We start from the raw sequence: 20,891 nt of genomic DNA, 5'->3' as shown, positions 1-20,891 counted from the left end.
GAACATCCGTGACACCTGCTTCACAGTGGCACGGATCGCGGACAATGTTTCCCCGTTAATCAGATTGTTATCTCTTCAGCAGCCTTCGGTACACCTCGCTCACCTTGCCTCGTCCTCTCCCCGCTCCGCACGCCTGGCTGCATGTGGGGTTTCCGACCCAGTGCTCACAGCAGTTAGTGAGCAGAACCGAGCCTGTCAGAAAGCGATTTGTGACTGGAAATACTGCTGCGCGTGGTAGCATAGTCTGTTTGCATTAAACCCTCTACTTCCTGGCACACTCAGGCGGGAGAGGTGTTAGTAGAACACGTTTTTTAACATTTCTGCAACTCTCCTGCGCAGGAGAAGGAGCCAGCAGGTGAGGGACCTCGGCAGAAGGATGTCTGCGTCTGGAAGGAAGGAATTCGACGTGAAGCACATCTTGCGCCTCCGCTGGAAGCTGTTCAGTCACCCTTCGGCAGGTCCAGCAGGGGGAGGCGGCTGCCTGCAACAGGACAGCAGCTTCGAGCACTGGGGGCCGAGCCAGAGCCGGCTGCTCAAGACCCAGCATCACCACCACCAGCAGCAGCAGCACCACCACCAAGAGAGGGGCAGCTTCTGGAAGAAAGCCTCCTCGGCGCCGCTCAATGGCACGCGGCTCTCCGTCAGCCCCTCTCCCCCTGCCTCAGCCCCGGCGTCCCCCCGGCATGTCCTGTGCGGCCAGCAGCAGCCCCCCGGGACGGTGTTTTACGTGGAGCCGCTGGAAGGAGGACACAGGGTGGAGCTCACCCGAGAGGAGACTCCCTCTGAGCAAGAGATAAAGGACGAGGGGAAAGAGCACTCTGGGGGTAACAAAGCAACAAGTGCAGGATGCGAGCACAGGTAGGACACTCGTGTGTGGCACAGTGCTGCAGACCTGATTGGTTGTTTTCCACCGACAGTTGAGATATTGTTGTAGTGGCATAAACTAGAAGGTAAAGACCAGTGATTCCCACATTTAGCTTTAAGTGACGATTTTGTACAACTATAGGGTGGGAGTGTGTACTGTGTCACACCATACAATGAGCTAAACCCGGTTTACTCTGTCCATGAACACCATGATTGCAGAGATACATTATAGAATGAGCTATTTGGGAGATAGTTTGTGTATTTGTACTGCCGTTTATCACTCCTGTAAAGTGATAAAGATCACTGTGTCACGTCATGGCCCCTCGAAGGGCTCAACTAGCGTAGTTGAAGACCTGCTTGGATGTTCTGTACTACAGAGTGGGTGAAGCGGTAACTGTAGCACCATTCGGGACATTAAAGTCAGAAAGACAGCTAGGAACGTGTCACTTGTACTGTAAGAGAGCACGTTGCAGGAAACAGTGACGAGCGAATAGTCGATGCACGCCTGTGTATAGGCACCTGAAGAATTGGTGGAAGGAACAACGAACCTGCATGTAAGCTGTCGTAATTCACACCGATACAACAACTAAAAAAAGGGCCGCTACTTTAGAGCAACAGGTCAAGAGTAGAATCGCTTTTTTGTTACTGAAAAACAGACAAACGTAGCTTTCTTTTTTCTTTTTTTTCTCTTTCAAATGGCGAGAATGTAATTTCTATACCATTTACTTCTCTCATGTAGGACATACTAAATGGAGTTTAAATGTCAGTTGAACATTGTTAAGCATAATACCTGAACCCATGCAAACATAAATGCACAGTGAAGCATGTTGAAATTTAGTCTCATATTACACTTCGTGGGTTTAGATATTTTTAACGTTATATATGTTGCCTTTGAAGCTACCGTCATGATTTAAGTATAGTTAAAAAAACAGAACATCTGTGTACAGTAACCTGAACGGTTTGCTAACATAAATGCCGCTAACACAAAGTCCAGAAAGTTTTATATCTTCCTGCTTTGTGTTTTTAACTTTGCCTTCAAATAGTAGCCTCAGTTAAAGGCAATGGAATTTCCCCCCTAGATATGATTTAATGAAATTATATTTATGGCACCTGGCGCACCACATGCTGCTATAATAGCTACATGGATTAATAGAACACCTGCAGAGATCAAGGTTCAATCTGCAAGTCAGAGCCTGGTACCTTTGTAAGGTTAACCAAGCTTTCAAGCATCCTGAGTTGGTACAGCAAACGTAATTCAGATGGAATTTACTACCAGCTGTTATTACAGCGACTTGAAGTAGCCCACAGGAGAGTAGAATAGTCAGTGTTAGTCGGGGGTATGAATGTCACATTTCTGAATAAAGCAGTGTGCTGCAGGTGTTTCCATGAGAACTAGGGTCAGCACTGATTTGCATTATGTGGACCTCTGTCCAAAGTGGCACAGTAAGTGAAAAATAATGAGTTGCACTGCTACCCCAAGCGATTTCCACTGGTAAGAATATGTGGAAGGTTAATTCCATCATCTTTTGATGTTTGCCTTCCTTTAGTATGCCTACAAAATTGAGACTTGTGCAGCTTTCCAAGTCTTGTACTGCCAACGTTTGTGAATTCCAAAAAAGTAGTACTATTGCAGGCATACGAGGAGTACTTCCTTGCATGCATATGTAATCCTTTTTTGGTAAACCGGTCACTTTATATATTCAAGTTCCCGATCTAAAAATTTAACATGTTAAGATCTCTTACTGAAAGGAGAACAACAAGAAAAACTGACGCAGACATTGCAGACCCAACTCAGTGCTCTCAGACTCAACAAAGTCAATCAATCAATCAATAAAGATTTATAAAGCGCCGATAATCATAAGATAGGTATCCAGGCGCTTGCAGGCCCAAGAGGCTTATGCAAATGGCTAGATCTTGAGGGCCATTCGGAATTCCAGAAGTGAGGTGATGGTTCAGAGGTGCATGTGGAAGCTGTTCCAGGTCTTTGCTGTGATGTGGGAGAAGGAGTGTCCTCCACTTCTGCTTCGGTAGATGCAGGGAGTATGGCCAAGTGAAGGGGAGGCGGAGCGTAGTCTTCTCCATGGTTGGTGGAAGTTCAGGCGGTGGTTAATGTAGGCGGGCCATTGTTTGTAGAGCCTTTTGTGCTTGGGTCAGCAGCTTGAATTGGCATCTCTTCTGTACAGGGAGCCAGTGGAGTTTCCTGAGGTGGGGTGTGAAGTGGGTTTGTTGGGAAAGACTGAGGATGAGTCTGGCTGCATAGTTCCGTATGATCTGAAGTACGTAGAGGGCATTACCATAGTCCAGTCGGCCGGTGATGAGGGCCTGGGACCCCTTCCCCTTTGTAAATTGTAGCAAAATAGTTTTTTAAGAGCAGGCTGTGGTCCCATGGATCAGTGCTTACCCTTAAATAATGAAGCAAACATTTAATGTTTCTTTTTGAAACACATCCCATTGTCCTTCAATAAAAATGGTCTGGATTTAAAAAAAAGTTGCTTTAATAAAGAGCAAACTTAGACATGGTGCTCTGCTGTCCCCGGCAGGTCACCATCCCTGTGTTATTGCCCAATCCCAATGGGTTGCAAATTGCAACCTGTCTCATGAATATTGCTGAGGAAGGTCCCTTGAGACCCATTTGGGAATTGCTAATGTGTCTGAGACACATTAGTACATATTTTTTTGCGAGTCTCTAATTGTGAGTAGCAAAGAATCGTAATTATAACCTCGCAAAATGAAATGTTCATATATCTGGCCCCTAAGAGTCAGTACATGAGCCGGACTATGAAAATATTTGGCAAGTATATCGTCAACAAACAAGTGTAAGTGTACCAATATCATACAATCTCTTTAACAAAATAGTGTACTATATAAACATGCCAAAGTGTTTCACCTTAGTACATCTGATAATATCACTGCATAGAGAAACCTTTGTTAAAAGTGATAGTATTTAGAAGCATTATGGACTCACCCCGATGACAATGCCTTTGTTGGACAAAGATGAAAGTCAGTTTTGTTTAGTAAATTTTAAAGCATGGAAATATGAGTTCTAATCCCAGCTACCTGTTTGACCTAAGCCATGTGATCCTGGTAAAATAGTTTAATTTTCATGCGGCTCAGTTTTCTAGACTCTGGAAATTTAAAGACTTTGAAAAGATGTTAACCCTTTTTGGACTATTATTCATTGAGGAAGGCGATACTCTGTTCAAACAATGCCGTCTTGGGCTTACAGCCCCATCTGCACATGATGACTTTAGGCATGTTCTACCATGCAGGCTGATTACAGTTTTGATAAATGAAGCATGCAATCAGCCTAATGAACAATGCTTTCGGTCCTCTTCTGTGATAGGAGCTCCTTCCCTTAGGTCAAAGACAATTAAACAAAAATTCCCAGAAATGTGATTATTAATTGAAGTGAAACTTTTTTTTATCAGTGCTTCCCATTTTTAACATTCATGTTATTTGATTTGGTAATTATTTATAGTACTGCATTCCACTTCGTGGTTATATCAATGTGCTATGACGATCAAAGTAGTACACTTCATATATTTGTGCATGCCTCTGTTGTGTAGATCTCTCTGTCCAAGGCACCTGTTCTGTTACCTGTTTTTCTGCTTCATGAAACTTAAGTACTCACTCTGATGTCCTGTTATCCCGCTGGTTATTCCAACTGTCAAATGTACTGACCATATATGCATATAATGTCTTAGGATATAAGCATAGGTGTAGGTGCCATAGAGATTGCCATTGCAGCAGCCACTATTTTCATGGTTCACTCAATTCAATGTAACCTTGCTACACGTTATTTTCCAATTTATTTCTTGCTTGTTTACCAGGATCCACCAAGACATAGTTTTGATTAAATTGTTAAAACACTATATCTGGTAAAACATATTTCTCAAAGAAAGCACTTGAAATGAATGAAGCTGGCAACATCTTAGAGGTTTGTACTATTTGAGGCTACAATCCAGTCAAAAAGTACTGGAATGATTTAATGCAACTGAAGTTACCTAGGGGAAAAATAACACCAGTGTCCGCGTTTCAAAATAACGTAACAAGACAATTGGTTCACATCATGTATCGTGTAACACCATTTATGAACTTGAGTTATTATCAAAATTAATGTTAATAGTCGATTTACACAGCTTTGTTCAGATTTAAGTGTGACACGTACGTTTTAATATAAGTGTGATCTGCATGTGTGTAATGTGTATATGGTACACATACATATTCCCTGGTAAATTTAAATTAAATTAGTAACTTGACTGGACCTAAGGGAGGCTGCAAGTCGAAGATTCGAGCAAACTATAGTTTGCATTGATTCTCCCTTTTACATGTTGTATCTACAGAGACATGAATGAACGACTTCCTTTGTAATATGCAAAAGTATATTTGGGATTGACTTGGGAGTTGTATCCATTTACTACACAACTGACGGCTGTACCATTCACATACAAGTTCTTTATTTAAATGTGCTTTCTGAAACATTTGTGAACTTTGCAACATTCTTCCTTCTGAATGGCAAATACGTTTGCGCTGCGTGTCCAAGCCACTTCTCTGACAATCCATTTTTGCGGTACAGCATTTTCCAAGAGGAGTTGGCCTAACGGCTAGGGCGCTCAACCTCGGACCTGGGGATCTGGGTCCGAGTCTCGGTAATGTCGCCAAACATCCTGTGATTCTGGGCAAATCACTTAATCTCCCCGTGCCTAATAAAATGAATGTGTGTCCTCATGTAACGTAACTGCGGTTTGGGTCAAGTTAGCGCTATATAAAACTCTGAAAAATAAAAAAGTCATTCTAGATGTGTAACTGTGCATTGCGCCGAATAAGAGCCAATAGTGTCTTCATTTAAAAGGTCAACATGCAAACTGGACTTGCAGTTTGATTGCATGAATACTTTTAGAGCAGTCCTCTTTTCTCTACCGTGAAAATAGTTGCAAAATAGATCTTTTGTTAGCAAACTTCCTGAAACCTAGAATTGCATGAATTATGATTTGGGAAAGAAAGGATTGGGCACTGTAGAACAATGTTCGAATTTGAGTATGCTGAAGGGCAAATATATGGGGTCTCATTTATGAAAAGTGACGCATCGCTGCGTGAAAACAGCAATGCGTCACTTTTCACTGCGCCCTCCTTGCGAGACCAATGATGCGTCATATTTACAGTATGACGCTTCATGGCGCAAGGAGTTACAGATACGTCAGTATTTCTGACGTATCTGTATGGCGCAAAAGTGACGCATTGCTGGAGTGTGTCACAAAAGTGACGCAACTCCAGCAATGTGTCCTTTCACATGGGGCAAGCCCCATGTGAAAGGGCCTGCGTCAGTCTTACGCCTGGGCGTAAGAAATTGACGCATTTGTGTCCTAGAAGTGGCGCAGTGAAATCTTATAGATTTCACTGCGTCACTTCTATGACCCTGTCTTGCGTCAGAACGCCACCCCTACATACATTATACCTGGCGTAGGTATAATGTAGCGCAGGGGTTTACAAAGTGACGCATCTACCTAGATGCGCCACTTTGTAAATATGGTGCAACAAGGCACATTTTTACGCTGCTGGTGCGTCACAAAAAGTGACGCACAGGCGGCGTAAAAGTGACACACCGCCTCATAAATGAGGCCCATGGTTGCTAAGAAGGGAGACATTTTTATTGAACTTTTATGGGCCTTAAGGCAGTATTTGACTGCGTCTCACATTCTAAACTTTTTTCCAATATGACTGAGATAGAGGTAGAAGAGAGTACTATTAATTTTATGAGGCAACTGTATATGGAGGCGAATGCATGTGTTAATTTTGGAAATAATGGAGAATGCACTACATTTTTTAAGATAAGAAGGAAGGGGCGTTAGACAAGGGTGTGTCCTTGCCACTTTTTTTATTCTCTCTTTACCGAGAGTGGAAACTGCACTAAAGATGAGAGTTAAGGACACTCCGTATATAGGAACTCGACCCCTCCCAATCCATTTATATGCAAATGATGCAGTTTTAATGGCAAGAACTGGGAGAGTGTTGCTAAGGTTAATTGACAACTATATTGCTTTTATGCAAGAGTTGGACCTATGGGAAAATGAAAGTAAAACTTTCACTATGATATGTGGGGCGAGGCCAACAAAAAGACCAGCTCGTTTTATTAACAACACTAAGGTGTGCGAGGCAGTCTACTTTTCCAATCTGGGTATATTCTTTCATTGCAAATATCTTTGGAAATCATTGATATTAAATAGGATTGCCAAGTTCGAAAATTCAATAGTTGATTTACAAAGCTTTAGTAAAATATTGGGCTCAAAACCTCTATGAGAGCTTTTAACTATGTAAGCATCCAAATGAGTGGTGATTGCTTTGTATGGATCCGGCATATGGGGCAAGTTTGATGCACAACACATTCAACAAGTTGAGAAAGTTTTTTTGAAAAATGTATTAGCGCCCCCCCCCGAAGCTGCTCTAGTATCATTCTGGTACAAAAGGGGTGGTGATGGACGGAGCATCTGAACCAATCAAACACTCACACCCAGTCAACAGTTCTGGGTTTAATCCATCACCGTTCTTTAGCCCACTCTGCCACCCCAGTTCAGACATGGCCATATGCAAATCAGTCTGACCCTGTGCCTCATGGGAACAGTCCAGCCCGAACTGCCAAGCCATGCCTTCCCTGGACCGGACTCAAGCTTCCTAGGACCGGTTTCTGGCATTACAGCCGTCTTCAGCCAGGCTTGCTTGAATCCAGTGGCAAAGTGAGCAAGGGACTCACGTCTGAGCATACCCTGCCAAAATATGGCGGCCAAAGCAGTACAAAAGGGGTGGTGATGGACAGAGCATCTGAACCAATCAAACACTCACACCCAGTCAACAGTTCTGGGTTTAATCCATCACCGTTCTTTAGCCCACTCTGCAAACCCAGTTCAGACATGGCCATATGCAAATCAGTCTGACTCTGTGGCTCATGGGAACAGTCCAGCCCGAACTGCCAAGCCATCCCTTCCCTGGACCGGACTCAAGCTTCCTAGGACCGGATTCTGGCATTACAGCCATCTTCAGCCAGGCTTGCTTGAATCCAGTGACAAAGTGAGCAAGGGACTCACGTCTGAGCATACCCTGCCAAATTATGGCGGCCAAAGCGGTACAAAAGGGGTGGTGATGGACAGAGCATCTGAACCAATCAAACACTCACACCCAGTCAACAGTTCTGGGTTTAATCCATCACCGTTCTTTAGCCCACTCTGCCACCCCAGTTCAGACATGGCCATATGCAAATCAGTCTGACCGTGTGCCTCATGGGAACAGTCCAGCCCGAACTGCCAAGCCATTTCTTCCCTGGACCGGACTCAAGCTTCCTAGGACCGGTTTCTGGAAATACAGTTGTCTTCAGCCAGGCTTGCTTGAATCCAGTGGCAAAGCGAGCAAGGGACTCACGTCTGAGCATACCCTACCAAATTATGGTGGCCAAAGCGGTACACAAGGGGTGGTGATGGATGGAGCATCTGAACCAATCAAACACTCACACCCAGTCAACAGTTCTGGGTTTAATCCATTACCGCTCTTTAGCCCACTCTGCCACCCCAGTTCAGACATGGCCATATACAAATCAGTCTGACCCTGTGCCTCATGGGAACAGTCCAGCCCGAACTGCCAAGCCATGCCTTCCCTGGACCAGACTCAAGCTTCCTAGGACCGGTTTCTGGCAAAGCCTGCAGCCTCAGAACCGTGGACCCCTCCAACCGCGACCAACGGAGGGTAAGATTTTCCAACACCAAAAGACACCCCTGCACCCGGCGCCCCACAGCCTCCTTTGCCCTCCTTGGGGGTACCTACCTCTTCCCCAAGATCCCAAACTACCTCTGGAAGTGGTGGTCGCATCTGAAGATCCTCCGTCCCCGACCCTGCAGCCTTTGTTCATTTTGTAACTTTCCCATTGGATAACATTGAGCGCCCGACGGCTCAAAAGCACCCTGCACCCAGCCGCCCGAATACCGCTGGAAGTGCAACTACTACCCTCCTCTACTTCCCCACTTGCCCTGAGTGAGTGACCAGGAGCTCAGATCTCAGAGCCGCGTGGCCTGCTTGCTTGTAGCCACCAACCAAAGGCCCCCTATCCTCCATTGGATTGCATTGGGCCTACTCTCTCTGCACCCGGCTGCCCCTGTGCCGCTGAGGGTGTAACAATCAATCAATCAATCATGCCATTTGTATAGCGCACTACTCACCCGGGAGGGTCTCAAGGCGCTTGGGGGGAGGGGTATGCTACTGCTCGAACAGCCAGGTCTTGAGTTGTTTCCTGAAGGCGAGATGGTTCTGGGTCAGCCGAAGGTGGATGGGGAGGGAGTTCCAAGTCTTGGCAGCCAGGTAAGAGAAGGATCTTCCTCCGGCGGTGGCTCTTCGGATGCGTGGTACGGCTGCGAGGGCGAGGCTGGTGGACCGTAGCTGGCGGGTGGGCGTGTAGAAGGTCAGGCGGTCGTTGAGGTACTTGGGACCCAGGTCGTGGAGAGACTTGTGTGCGTGGGTTAGGAGCCGGAACGTGATCCTCTTGTCGACGGGGAGCCAGTGCAGGTTCCTCAGGTGGCTGGAGATGTGGCTGCGTCGGGGGACATCCAGGATGAGTCGGGCGGAGGCGTTCTGGATGCGCTGGAGTCTTTTCTGTAGCTTGGCTGTGGTTCCGGCGTAGAGGGCGTTTCCGTAGTCCAGTCGGCTGGTGACGAGTGCCTGGGTGACAGTCTTCCTGGTCTCGGTCGGGATCCAGCGGAAGATCTTGCGAAGCATACGCAGGGTGTTGAAGCAAGATGAGGAGACGGCGTTGACTTGTCTGGTCATCGAGAGGGAGGGGTCCAGGATGAAGCCCAGGTTGCGTGCGTGGTCGGTTGGCTTGGGTGTGGTGCCCAGGGCTGGGGGCCACCAGGAGTCGTCCCAGGCAGAGGGCGAAGATCCCAGGATGAGGACTTCCGTCTTGTCCGAGTTCAGTTTCAGGCGGCTGTCCTTCATCCACTCGGCGACGTCTTTCATCCCTTCGTGTAGGCAGGTTCTGGCGGTGTCGGGGTCTCTGGTGAGGGAGAGGATCAGCTGGGTGTCGTCGGCGTAAGAGATGATGTTGAGGTTGTGTTGGCGTGCGATGGATGCGAGGGGGCACATGTAGATGTTGAAGAGGGTGGGGCTGAGCAATGATCCTTGTGGAACGCCGCATATGACTTCGGTGGCCTCTGATCTGAAAGGGGGAGGCGGACTCTTTGTGTTCTTCCGGCGAGGAACGAGATGATCCACTCCAGTGCCTTCTCTTGGATACCGATGTTGCTGAGGCGCCGGACTAGGGTGCGGTGGCAGACCGTGTCGAACGCAGCGGAGAGGTCCAGGAGGATGAGGGCCACTGTTTCCCCCTTGTCGAGCAGGGTCAGGATGTCGTCGGTGGCTGCGATGAGGGCGGTCTCGGTGCTGTGGTTGGCTCTGAAGCCGGACTGGGAGGGGTCGAGGGATCCGTTCGTCTCGAGGAAGGCGGTCAGCTGTCTGTTGACGGTCTTCTCGATGACTTTAGTAGGAAAAGGGAGGAGCGAGATGGGGCGGAAGTTTTTGAGATCGGTGGGGTCCACTGTAGGTTTCTTCAGGAACAACTGTACCTTTCTGACCCTGGGAGGCCCCTGAGTCTATGCCCAGAATGTTAACTTCACCAGTCAAGTACTCACCTGAAAGCCGATAACTCACTTTCCTTCCTTAGGTTAACATTGACTGGGTTTCACAGAAATTTCTTCTGTGTGGAGTTTTAAAACTTTAAAATAATCATCTATAATCAGCCGAATAATGAATTCCAAAATACTCATCTGTGATCAGGAGAGAAGCCAGTACTGTTCCTTTTAGCCCAGTACGGAACCGCAAAAGTGATCCTAACTGTACTTAACAGTAACTTGAATTTTCTTCTATAGGAAACAATTGACTGTTTTTCTCTGAAATTTCTTCTGAGTGTCAACTTTTGCTTACCTGCCTTAGGTAGAGGTCCCAGTGCTGAAACTAGGAGTCCAGTATTGGATTACAAAAGTAACGAGAACCTACTTTTCCTGTGACATGAATTTCCTTCCATAGGATATCATTGCTAGTTTTTCACTGAAAAGTTTCAGTGTCAACTTTGAAAATACATTTATATTCTTTAAAAACCACAACTGTAATCAAAACGCTTTTACTTAACTGTTTACAGCTTAGATCCCGGGACTGAATCCAGGTTCCATTCCTCTGGTTTGAAAAGTAATCAACTGCATTCATGTAGAAAAACCCATTGTGCTCAATGTTAAATTGTGTTTAGAATTGTGTTGCCTATTGCAACCACTGTAGCTATTGTAATTACAAAGACTATTACCCTTCTGCAAAGTAATTACCTAAAGTCACTTATATTAAGATAAGTATTTTTTGATACCTGTTGGCTCTAAAATAAAACAACTATATCTTTTGATATAAAAACAATTGGCCTAGAGTTCAGTTCTTGAGTATGTGAAACCTTTTTCTGACTGAGTGTGTACACCAAATGCTTTACACTGTCCTCTGATACTGGCTTACTGTTCGACCAAGCTACCACTTTAGAGAGTAAGGTCATATCTGACTTTAACCTCCGTTATACCTCTGGTGATTGGGGACTCTATACACAATGTACCTTACTTTGGTCCAGTATATATAGAGCCACTTTCTTACATTGGTGGCAGCGGTGGGATACAAACTTGCATTTTTTGGACTACTTGGTTACCATCTGATCACACGACAGAACTCATTAAATTGCCTTTAGAATTCAGATTTTTTTTCCAAAATACTAAAAGTCTTGTCAGGGCCTTGCTTAAGTCCCTTTAGAATTTTAGAAAAATAAACATCACTATAGTCAAGGGTAGAGGGTTAGAACTGTCAGGTTAGAATGTCTCAACAGAACCCAGCAATTAGTGAAGATGACACCATGGACATGGTGGAGGAGCTCAACCTCACACCATACAGACACTTCTCTTTCAAGGAATTGTGGTCCGTATGCAAAATTAAAAATATGCAAATGGACCTGCATCTAACCAAACAAGGGCTCCAGGAGCTCCTGGCTAAGTATGCTAAAGGCCACCCCTCTGAACATGGTGATGACCAGTCAGAAGGGGGAGAGGTATCAGAGGAGGAGGATCATCCCCCAGTCATCTCTAGGGAGGAGAGGGCCCCCATACCCTTTACTCCAAGAATCACTCTCTGGTATCCTAGGCCTCACACAGGTGGGACAGGTCCCAGAGAAAACATTAGGAATATTCCCAGTGAAGAGGACATCTTTCTAGCAAAGTTGGCCAAGAGAATAGACCTAGAGTCTAGACTCCTGGCTCTAGAAAAAGTAAGGAAAGAGATGGGGTTAGCAACCATCAATGCTGGCAGCAACAATAAATTAAGGATAGAGAAGAGACCTCTGATCCTAAGATCCCCAAAGGGATTGTCCCTAAATTTGAGGAAGGTGATGACATCACCAGGTGATTCACAGCCTTTGAGAGGGCTTGTGAAATATGGAGAGTAAAGAAACCTGTTTGGAGGGCACTCCTGTGGGACCTGTTCTCTGGCAACTGCAGAGACAGGGTTCTGACCCTCCCTGGGCAAGATGCAGGGTCCTATGAGCTCATGAAGAACACTTTGATTGAGGGATTTGGACTCACTACTGAGGAGTACGGAATTAGATGCAGGGGGGCTCACAAAACCCAGACCCAGTCCTGGATTGACTTTGTAGACTACTCAGTAAAGATACTAGATGGTTGGTTAGCTGGACATAATGTGCATGATTTCACTGGACTGTACAATCTGTCCATGAAGGAACATATATTAAGTAATTGCACAAATGAAAAGTTGCATCAGCATTTGGTAGACCTAGGTCTAATTTCTCCCCAAGAATTGGGAAAGAAGGCAGACCACTGGGTCAAGACTAGGATGACAAGGACAATCACTGGGGGTGACCAAAAGAAGGTGGTTACAAAACCTCCTCGGGGAAAGGTGGGGAAAATCCCCAAGATAAAAAGACTGAGTCTTCCAAAGGGCCCCAAAAACCTGTACAGGTGGGTGGGTCCCTAACTACTCCCTATGTGCCTCAGCCCTATAGGGGGAATAACTTTGATCCCTCCAGGGCCTATTATAACAACTGTAAGAAGTTAGGACATTTAACTGTAGACAAAAATTGCGCACACAACAAAGCCCCTAAGGCACCCAGTACAGCTACTCCTTGGGCAGCAAGTCTATAACTGGGATCAGAGGAGTGCCTAGAGCAAATCTGGGAATACACTCAAGCAAGTCTAGTCTCCTTAGGGGAAGTGGAGTTTGCCAATGTAGCTGTGTGGTTACCGAACTTGAAAAAGTATTTACAATACCCATACATTAATGGAACTAGGATAGAAGCCCTGAGGGATACAGGTGCCAGTGTCACTATGGTGAGAAATATACTGGTTTTCCCAGAGCAATACCTGATTGGGAAAACTCACCCAGTCACCAATGCTTACAGTGTTACCACTATTCATCCTATGACTATGGTAACATTAGGCTTGGTTACTGGCCTGAAACAGGTAGTGGTCTCTCAGAAGCTGCCAGCTGACTGTCTGCTTGGAAATGACCTAGAAACTTCAGACTGGGCTGAAGGTGAACAAGTAACCCATGCAGCCATGCTGGGTATCCCTGAATTGGTGTGTGTGCAAACAAGGGCACAGAGCAAAAAAAGTGTGGACAAGGAGGTTTGGAGCCCGAAAGTAGGGCCCAACCAACTAAGAGAAAAAGCAAGAAGACTGGGGAAACAGCTTCTACACAGCAAACCTCTTAGGACCCCGCTCCTCAGGGTGAGGACTTGGAAACCCTAGAGGGAACTGAGTCCATGGAGCTTGAGCCTTACCAGGTTAAACTCTTGGGTCCAGGGGGACACATTAGGGAAGAGCTGTGCCAGGGTCAGCAATACTGTCCTACTCTTGAAAGCCTGAGGCAGCAGGCTGTTTCAGAAGCACAGGGAGATGTCAGTGGTACCCACAGACCTTATTGGGAAGAGGGATTACTGTATGCTGAGGCAAGAAACCCCACTCCTGGAGCCACCAGGAGAGTGGTAGTGCCACAGAAGTACAGGGAGTTCCTCCTAACTTTGGCTTATGACATCCCCCTAGCTGGGCATCTGGGGCAAACCAAAACTTGGGAAAGACTAGTTAGTCACATCTACTGGCCCCAGATGCACCAAAAGGTGAAGGAGTTTATAAGCTCCTGTGTTATATGTCAGGCCAGTGGCAAGACAGGTGGCCACCCAAAGGCCCCCCTGATACCACAGCCAGTGGTGGGGGTCCCCTTTGGAACGGTAGGTGTGGACATTGTGTTTCCACTGGAACCTCCCACAGTCTCAGGGAACACGTTCATTCTAGTGGTAGTGGATCATGCTACTAGGTATCCCGAAGCAATTCCTCTTAGGGTTACTACAGCTCCTGCAGTAGCCATGGCCCTCCTGGGTGTCTTCACCAGGGTAGGGTATCCTAAGGAGGTGGTTTCAGACAGAGGTTCCAACTGCATATCTTCTTACCTGAAGTACATGTGGAAGGAGTGTGGTGTGCAGTACAAGTTTACTACCCCATACCATCCACAGACCAATGGCCTTGTTAAGAGATTCAACAAGACATTGAAATGTACGATCATGGGGCTCCCTGAAAAACTAAAAAGGAAATGGCATCTCCTGTTGCCATGCCTGCCTTTTGCTTATAGGGAAGTGCCACAGAAGGGAGTAGGGTTTTCCCCCTTGGAACTTCTGTTTGGTCTTCCTGTAAGGGGACCACTTTGTCTTGTGAAAGAGGGTTGGGAGAGACCTCTCCAAGACCCCAAGCAGGATATTGTGGACTATGTGCTAGGCCTATGGTCCAGAATGGCTGAGTATATGGAAAAGGCATCCAAGAATCTTGAGACCAGCCAGGAGCTTCAGAAGCACTGGTATGACCAAAAAGCTGCACTGGTTGAATTTTAACCTGGGAAACAGGTGTGGGTTTGGAGCCAGTGGCACCCATGGCTCTCCAAGACAGAAGGAGTGGCCTTACCCTGTCCTGGAGAAAAAGAGTGCGGTCACTTACCTAGTGGACCTGGGCACCAGCAGGACACCCAAAAGGGTTATCCATGTAAACCGCCTTAAACTCTACAATGACAGGGCTGACATCACCATGCTGATGGTGACTGATGAGGAACAGGAAGCAGAGAGCGAACCTCTCCCTGATCTCCTCTCTTGCAGCCCAAAAGATGGGTCAGTGGATGGAGTAGTCTTTTCAGACACCTTCTCTGCCCACCAGCAGACGGACTGCAAGCAAGTCTTGCAACAATATGCTAGTCTCTTTTCCCTGACCCCTGGTCTAACCAACTGGTGTACCCATGATGTGGACACTGGTGACAGTAACCCTGTCAAAAACAAGATCTATCAACAATCAGACCAAGTCAAGGAAAGCATCAAAGCTGAAGTCATCAAGATGCTGGAGTTAGGGGTATTGAACCCTCTGAGAGCCCCTGGGCTAGCCAGTGGTTCTGGTCCCCAAACCTCATCCCCAGGGTGGAAATAGAGAGATGAGGTTCTGTGTAGACTATAGAGGCTCAACTCTGTCACCAAGACAGATGCTCACCCCATTCTAAGAGCAGATGAGTTGATAGACAAGTTGGGGGCAGCCACATTTCTCAGTACCTTTGACTTAACTGCAGGGTACTGGCAGATTGGCATGGCCCCAGGAGCAAAAGAGAAAACTGCATTGCCCACACCTGATGGGCGCTATCATTTTACTGTAATGCCTTTTGGGTTAAAGAATGCCTCTGCCACCTTCCAGAGGTTGGTGAATCAAGTCCTGACTGGGTTGGAGTCCTTTGGTGCAACTTATCTTGATGATATTGCTGTCTTTAGCTCCACCTGGCAGGATCACCTGATCTACCTTGGGAAGGTTTTACAAGCCTTGCAGTCTGCAGGACTAACTATCAAGGTATCCAAATGCCAGATAGGGCAGGGCACTGTGGTGTACTTGGGTCACCTTGTTGGTGGAAGTCAGGTATAACCCTTACAGGCCAAGATCCAGAGCATCATGGACTGGACAGCTCCCACAACCCAGACCCAAGTCAGGGCATTCCTTGGCTTGACTAGGTACTAAAGGAGGTTTTTGAAGGAATATGGTCCATTGTGACCCCTCTCACAGAACTCACCTCCAAGAAAATGCCCAAGAAAGTAAACTGGACTGTTAGCTGCCAAAAGGCTTTTGACACCCTGAAAGAAGCACTGTTCTCAGCACCAATTATAAAAGCACCAGACTACTGCAAGCAGTTCATAGTACAGACTGATGCTTCTGAGCTAGGGATAGGAGCGGTCCTATCCCAGATCAATGAGGAAGGCCAAGACCAACCTGTTTCTTTTATAAGCAGTAGGCTACTCCACAGAGAGCAGCGTTGGAGTGCCATTGAGAGGGAGGTCTTTGCTGTGGTTTGGTCCCAGAAGAAGTTGAGGACATACTTGTTTGGAACTCACTTCCTGGTTCAAACTGACCACAGACCTCTCAGATGGCTAATGCAAATGAAAGGGAAAAATCCAAACTTACTAAAATGGTCCACCTCCCAACAGGGAATGTACTTTGAAGTGGTACAATGACCGGGGACTGCCCATTCCAATGCAGATGGACTTTCCAGGTTCTTCCACTTAGCTAATGAAGACTCCCCAGGCAAGGTTAGTCTCATCACCTTTTGTTTGGGGGGTGAGATAGTGCCATCTTTCTTGCATTGGCATGCCCCAGTTTTTGCTGAACTGCTGGTGTGCTTTGACTGAGTGTGCCCTGGGCGTCTGCCAACCAGGTGCCCAGGGCCTGTGTTCCTTCCCTAAAACTGTGTTGAAACTAAAACCCAATTGGCATCTCTGGCCACCTGTCAGCCCCTAGTAAAAAGTACCCTAAGTACCCAGGGAATGGTGACCAAGGAAGACCCCTAAGGGCTGCAGCACTTATTGTTCCACCCATAGGGGCCCTGTAACCTGACATCCATGCACTGCCTTTGCAGGCTGAGTGTCTAAGTACAGAACTAAACAGAGAGTCAACATGGCACACATCCCTGTGTGCCATGTCCACAAAACCCACTGCCCTGGCATACATCAGCCACCCCTCTAGCTGGGTGCCCTATGCCAGTGGTATGGGCACAGGTGCATGAGCCCTGTGCCCCTACAGTACCCAGGGCCATTACTGGGCACTGTAAGTGCAGTGATGCCATTAAGAGTATATGGTGCTGGGAGGTAGTCACTACGAACTCCACAGCACCATAATGGCTACACTTTGATATCAAACTTCTCAGCACATTAAACCTCCACTGAGGCCAGTGTGGGATTTAATGTAAAATGCACTACAGAGTGCATCTTAGAGATGCCCCTGAAACCTAACCTGCAATCCACGTCTTGTCTGAGGGGATGCCTAGGCTGCCACACAGCAGACATGTTGCTGGACCCCTGGGTGGAGAGCCCTCGGTCTCCTGGGCCTGCAACAATGCACATCCTGGGATAAGGTGCCAAGCCTCCTCCCCCAGGATGGGCATGGAAAGCTTCAAAGGCATTCCACCCTTTTGAGATTCTCCAGACCATTTGCTGTACTCAGCAACTGGCCCCCACCGGTTCTGACCCCCACTCTGGTGGGAAAACTGGCAGGAAACCCTACATCAGGAAAGGGAGTGTGCCAACCTGTGCCAACTCCACCCCTCAGGTGGGAGAGGTGAGGTGAAGTACGACCCCGTGCTCCTGCCATCTTGAAGATGGGGAGCCCAGCCCAATCACAGCTAGGCTCCTGCCCCCTCCCACAGGAGAGGAGCAGGGTAGGGGGTGTACCCACCCCAGGACAGCGACTCATTGGTCCCTGCCCTTGCCCTATGTGTAACAACCCATAATCTAGTATTTAGGGGCACCCTGAACCTTCCTTCCTCAGATCCTGATTTGCAACAACAAGAAGACCAAGAAACATGAAGACCTGCTGTGCCGCCTGCTAAAAGGACGACGCACACTGACTTGGCCCCAGAACCCTACAGGCCTGTTGATCCTTGAACCTGCTCCTGCAAAGCTCCGGTGTCTCCAGGGGACAGCAACCTCGACACCCCTGGAGGACCTGCCTGCCTTGAACCTTAGACAAGACTGGGACTCCCATAAGCACTGGTTCTGCTCCAATAGCAATACCCCGGTGCCAGCCAGGAACCGCAAATCCAGCCTACTCTGCACCCGCCAAGCCCGGCCTGTGCCTGAGTGATCCAAGACCATGAGGACGTCCCCCTGGCAACTGGGACCCGAAGTCTAGTGCCCAAAGACCCTCCTCGACGACGCCTGCAGCCTCAGAACCTGGGTCCCCGCCGACCGCGACCAGCCAAGGGTAATATTTCCAGACACCAAAAGACAGCCCTGCAACCGGCGCCCCACGGCCCCCTGTGCCCTCCTTTAGGGTACCTATCTCTTCTCCAAAATCTCAACTTACCTCTCGAAGTGGTGATCGCACCTGAAGAATCTCCGTCCCCGAGCCTTCAGCCTTTGTTCACTTTGTAACTTTCCCTTTGGATAACATTGAGCGCCCGATGTCTCAAAAGCACCCTGCACGCAGCCACCCGAGTGCCACTGGAAGTGCGCCTACTACCCTCCTCTACCTCCCCACTTGCCCTGAGTAAGTGACCAGGGGCTCAGCTCCTACAGCCGCATGGCCTGCCTGCTTGCAGCCACCAACCAAAGGCCCCCTACCCTCCATTGGATTGCATTGGGCCTACTCTCTCTGCACCCGGCTGCCCCAGTGTCACTGAGGGTGTAACAACTGTACCTTTCCGACCCTGGGTGACCCCTGAGTCTATGCCCAGAACCTTAACTTCACCAGTTGAGTACTCACCTGAAAGCCGATAACTCACTTTCCTTCCATAGGCTAACATTGACTGGTTTTCACTGAAATTTCTTCTAAGTGTGGAGTTTTGAAACTATTATTCTAAAATCAGCCGAATAACAAATTCTTAAATACTCACCTGTGATCAAGAGAGAAGCCAATACTGGACCTTTTAGCCCAGTTATGAACCGCAAAAGTGATCCTAACTGTACTTACCAGTAACTTGAAGTATCTTCCATAGGAAACCATTGACTGTTTTTCTTAGAAGTTTCTTCTAAGTGTCGATTTTTGCAATCTAAGAATATTCCTTAAAATCCTACTAAATACTAAAACGTAATTGCTTACCTGCCTTAGGTAGAGGTCCCAGTGCTGAACCTAGGAGTCCAGTATTGGATTACAAAAGTAACGAGAACCTACTTTACCTGTGACTTGAATTTCATTCCATAGGATAACATTGCTAGTTTTTCACTGAAAAGTTTCAAAGTGTCAACTTTAAAAATACATTTATATTCTTTAAAAATCACAACTGTAACCAAAACACTTTTACTTAACTGTTTACAGCTTAGGTCCCTGAACTGAATCCAGGATCCAGTCCTCTGGTTAGAAAAGTAATCCTTAAAGTAATCAACTGCATTCATGTAGAAAAACCCATTAAGCTCAATGATACATTGTGTTTAGAATTGTGTTGCATATAGCAAACAATGTAGCTATTGTACTTACAAAGTCTATTACCCTTCTGAAAAGTAATTACCTAAAGTCACTCATATTGAGAAAGGTATATTTTGATACCTGTTGGTTCTAAAATAAAACATCTATATCTTTTGATATAAAAACAATTGGCCTAGAGTTCAGTTCTTGAGTGTGTGAAACCTTGTGCTGACTGAGTGTGTACAACAAATGCTTTACACTGTCCTCTGATACTGCCTCACTGCTCGACCAATCCCCACTTTAGAGAGTAAGGTCATATCTGATTTTAACCTCTGTTATACCTGCTGGAGGGCTCTGTGTGCTGGTCCCTGGGCCCTACTTTGCCCCCCTGATGCCTGCAGGATGTCTTGGACATTTGGCTTGTTCTTTTACTTTGTAAAGACTTGATGGAGCCTACCAGCGCCTGGGGAGCGCTTTGATCTAATTTCCCCTGAAATGGAAAAGCATGGGCTGAGCAGCGCTGTGCTGCAACCCCCTTCTGGAGGGAACCCTCCCTTTGGGGATTCCCCCATCATGCCTCAATTGGGGGTACCACCCCACTTATCTTTCTTTAATTACGGGTGCCCACCCCGTTTTGTGCTATTAATATAGCGGATGCCCACCCCGCTTGCTATTAGTAATAGAGGGAGCCTACCCCTCATCATGCCCGGAGAGAAAGAATGCACCGCCGCGGCCCGTGTCAAAACAGGAAGGCAGGCAGCCAGATGCCTGGAGCGGGGTGGGACTTCCGCTTGAAAGCAGGAAGTCCCGCTCGCCGCCCAAGATCCACCTGGAGCCTGGCAGGCTCCATCTACAGGTCCCAGTCCCGAGGAGAGGGGACCGGGTGTAGCCTGGTGCAGAAGTGAGGCGGGGCTCCCACAGCCGAGGGAGAGTCCCGCAGGTGCCAACGAGAGCCAATGGTAGGCAGAGGGGGCTCAGGCATATTGCCGGTGCCTGCCCCCACCACGTATGAAGAGCTGGGCTGCCGTATGGAGGATGAGCAGAGTACCAGCACAAAGAGAAGGTACCCTGCGCAGGAGCCCGGTAAGTGAGGGCTTGGCAGGGGGCATGGCAGCAACATTCCCAGAGTGGCCAGAATGGCAGCGGTCGCTCCAACCCTTGGCGGCATTCTTTGTTTAAAGAGCCCGTGTGGCTCTAACTTGGCCATATTTTTTTTAAGTGCCCCAGTGGGGGCCTCGAGGAGCCATGCTACCCCATATTGTGGCATAGTTATTTCAGGAGCCAGTGTGCTCCATGGGACAAGTTTATTCCAGAGCCTGTGTGCCTCCACCATTTTGCATATTGTGTGCAGAGCCCCGTGTCGCTCCAACTTGGGAGACATGATAATTCTCAGAGCCCGTGCATGACTCCAACCAAGGGGGCATAATGTGTTTTTAGGGCCACTGAGAGCCCATGCCTCATTTGATTATTTACAGCTGCGCAGCAATTAGCGCCAGCTGCATCGTTTAGGCCCTCATGTTATGGTTCTCAGCTGCCCAGCAAGCAATAGGC

At 47.5% G+C, this 20,891-nt stretch overlaps 1 protein-coding gene across 1 annotated transcript in view; it reads left to right on the top strand.

The window, feature by feature from the left end:
• The first annotated feature begins 376 nt into the window (after window positions 1-376).
• The window catches only part of KLHL1 (kelch like family member 1), a 1,526,090-nt gene continuing 1,505,575 nt past the window's right edge, over window positions 377-20,891 (top strand). Inside the window, exon 1 of the mRNA XM_078657414.1 lies at window positions 377-858. Coding sequence (XP_078513540.1) covers window positions 377-858 — 482 coding nt within the window. The remainder of the gene's footprint in view (window positions 859-20,891) is intronic.

This window comes from Lissotriton helveticus, chromosome 8 (genome assembly GCF_964261635.1).
Source record: "Lissotriton helveticus chromosome 8, aLisHel1.1, whole genome shotgun sequence".
In the NCBI taxonomy this organism is placed as follows: Eukaryota; Metazoa; Chordata; class Amphibia; order Caudata; family Salamandridae; genus Lissotriton; species Lissotriton helveticus.
This window is presented reverse-complemented; position numbering and strand designations above follow the sequence as displayed.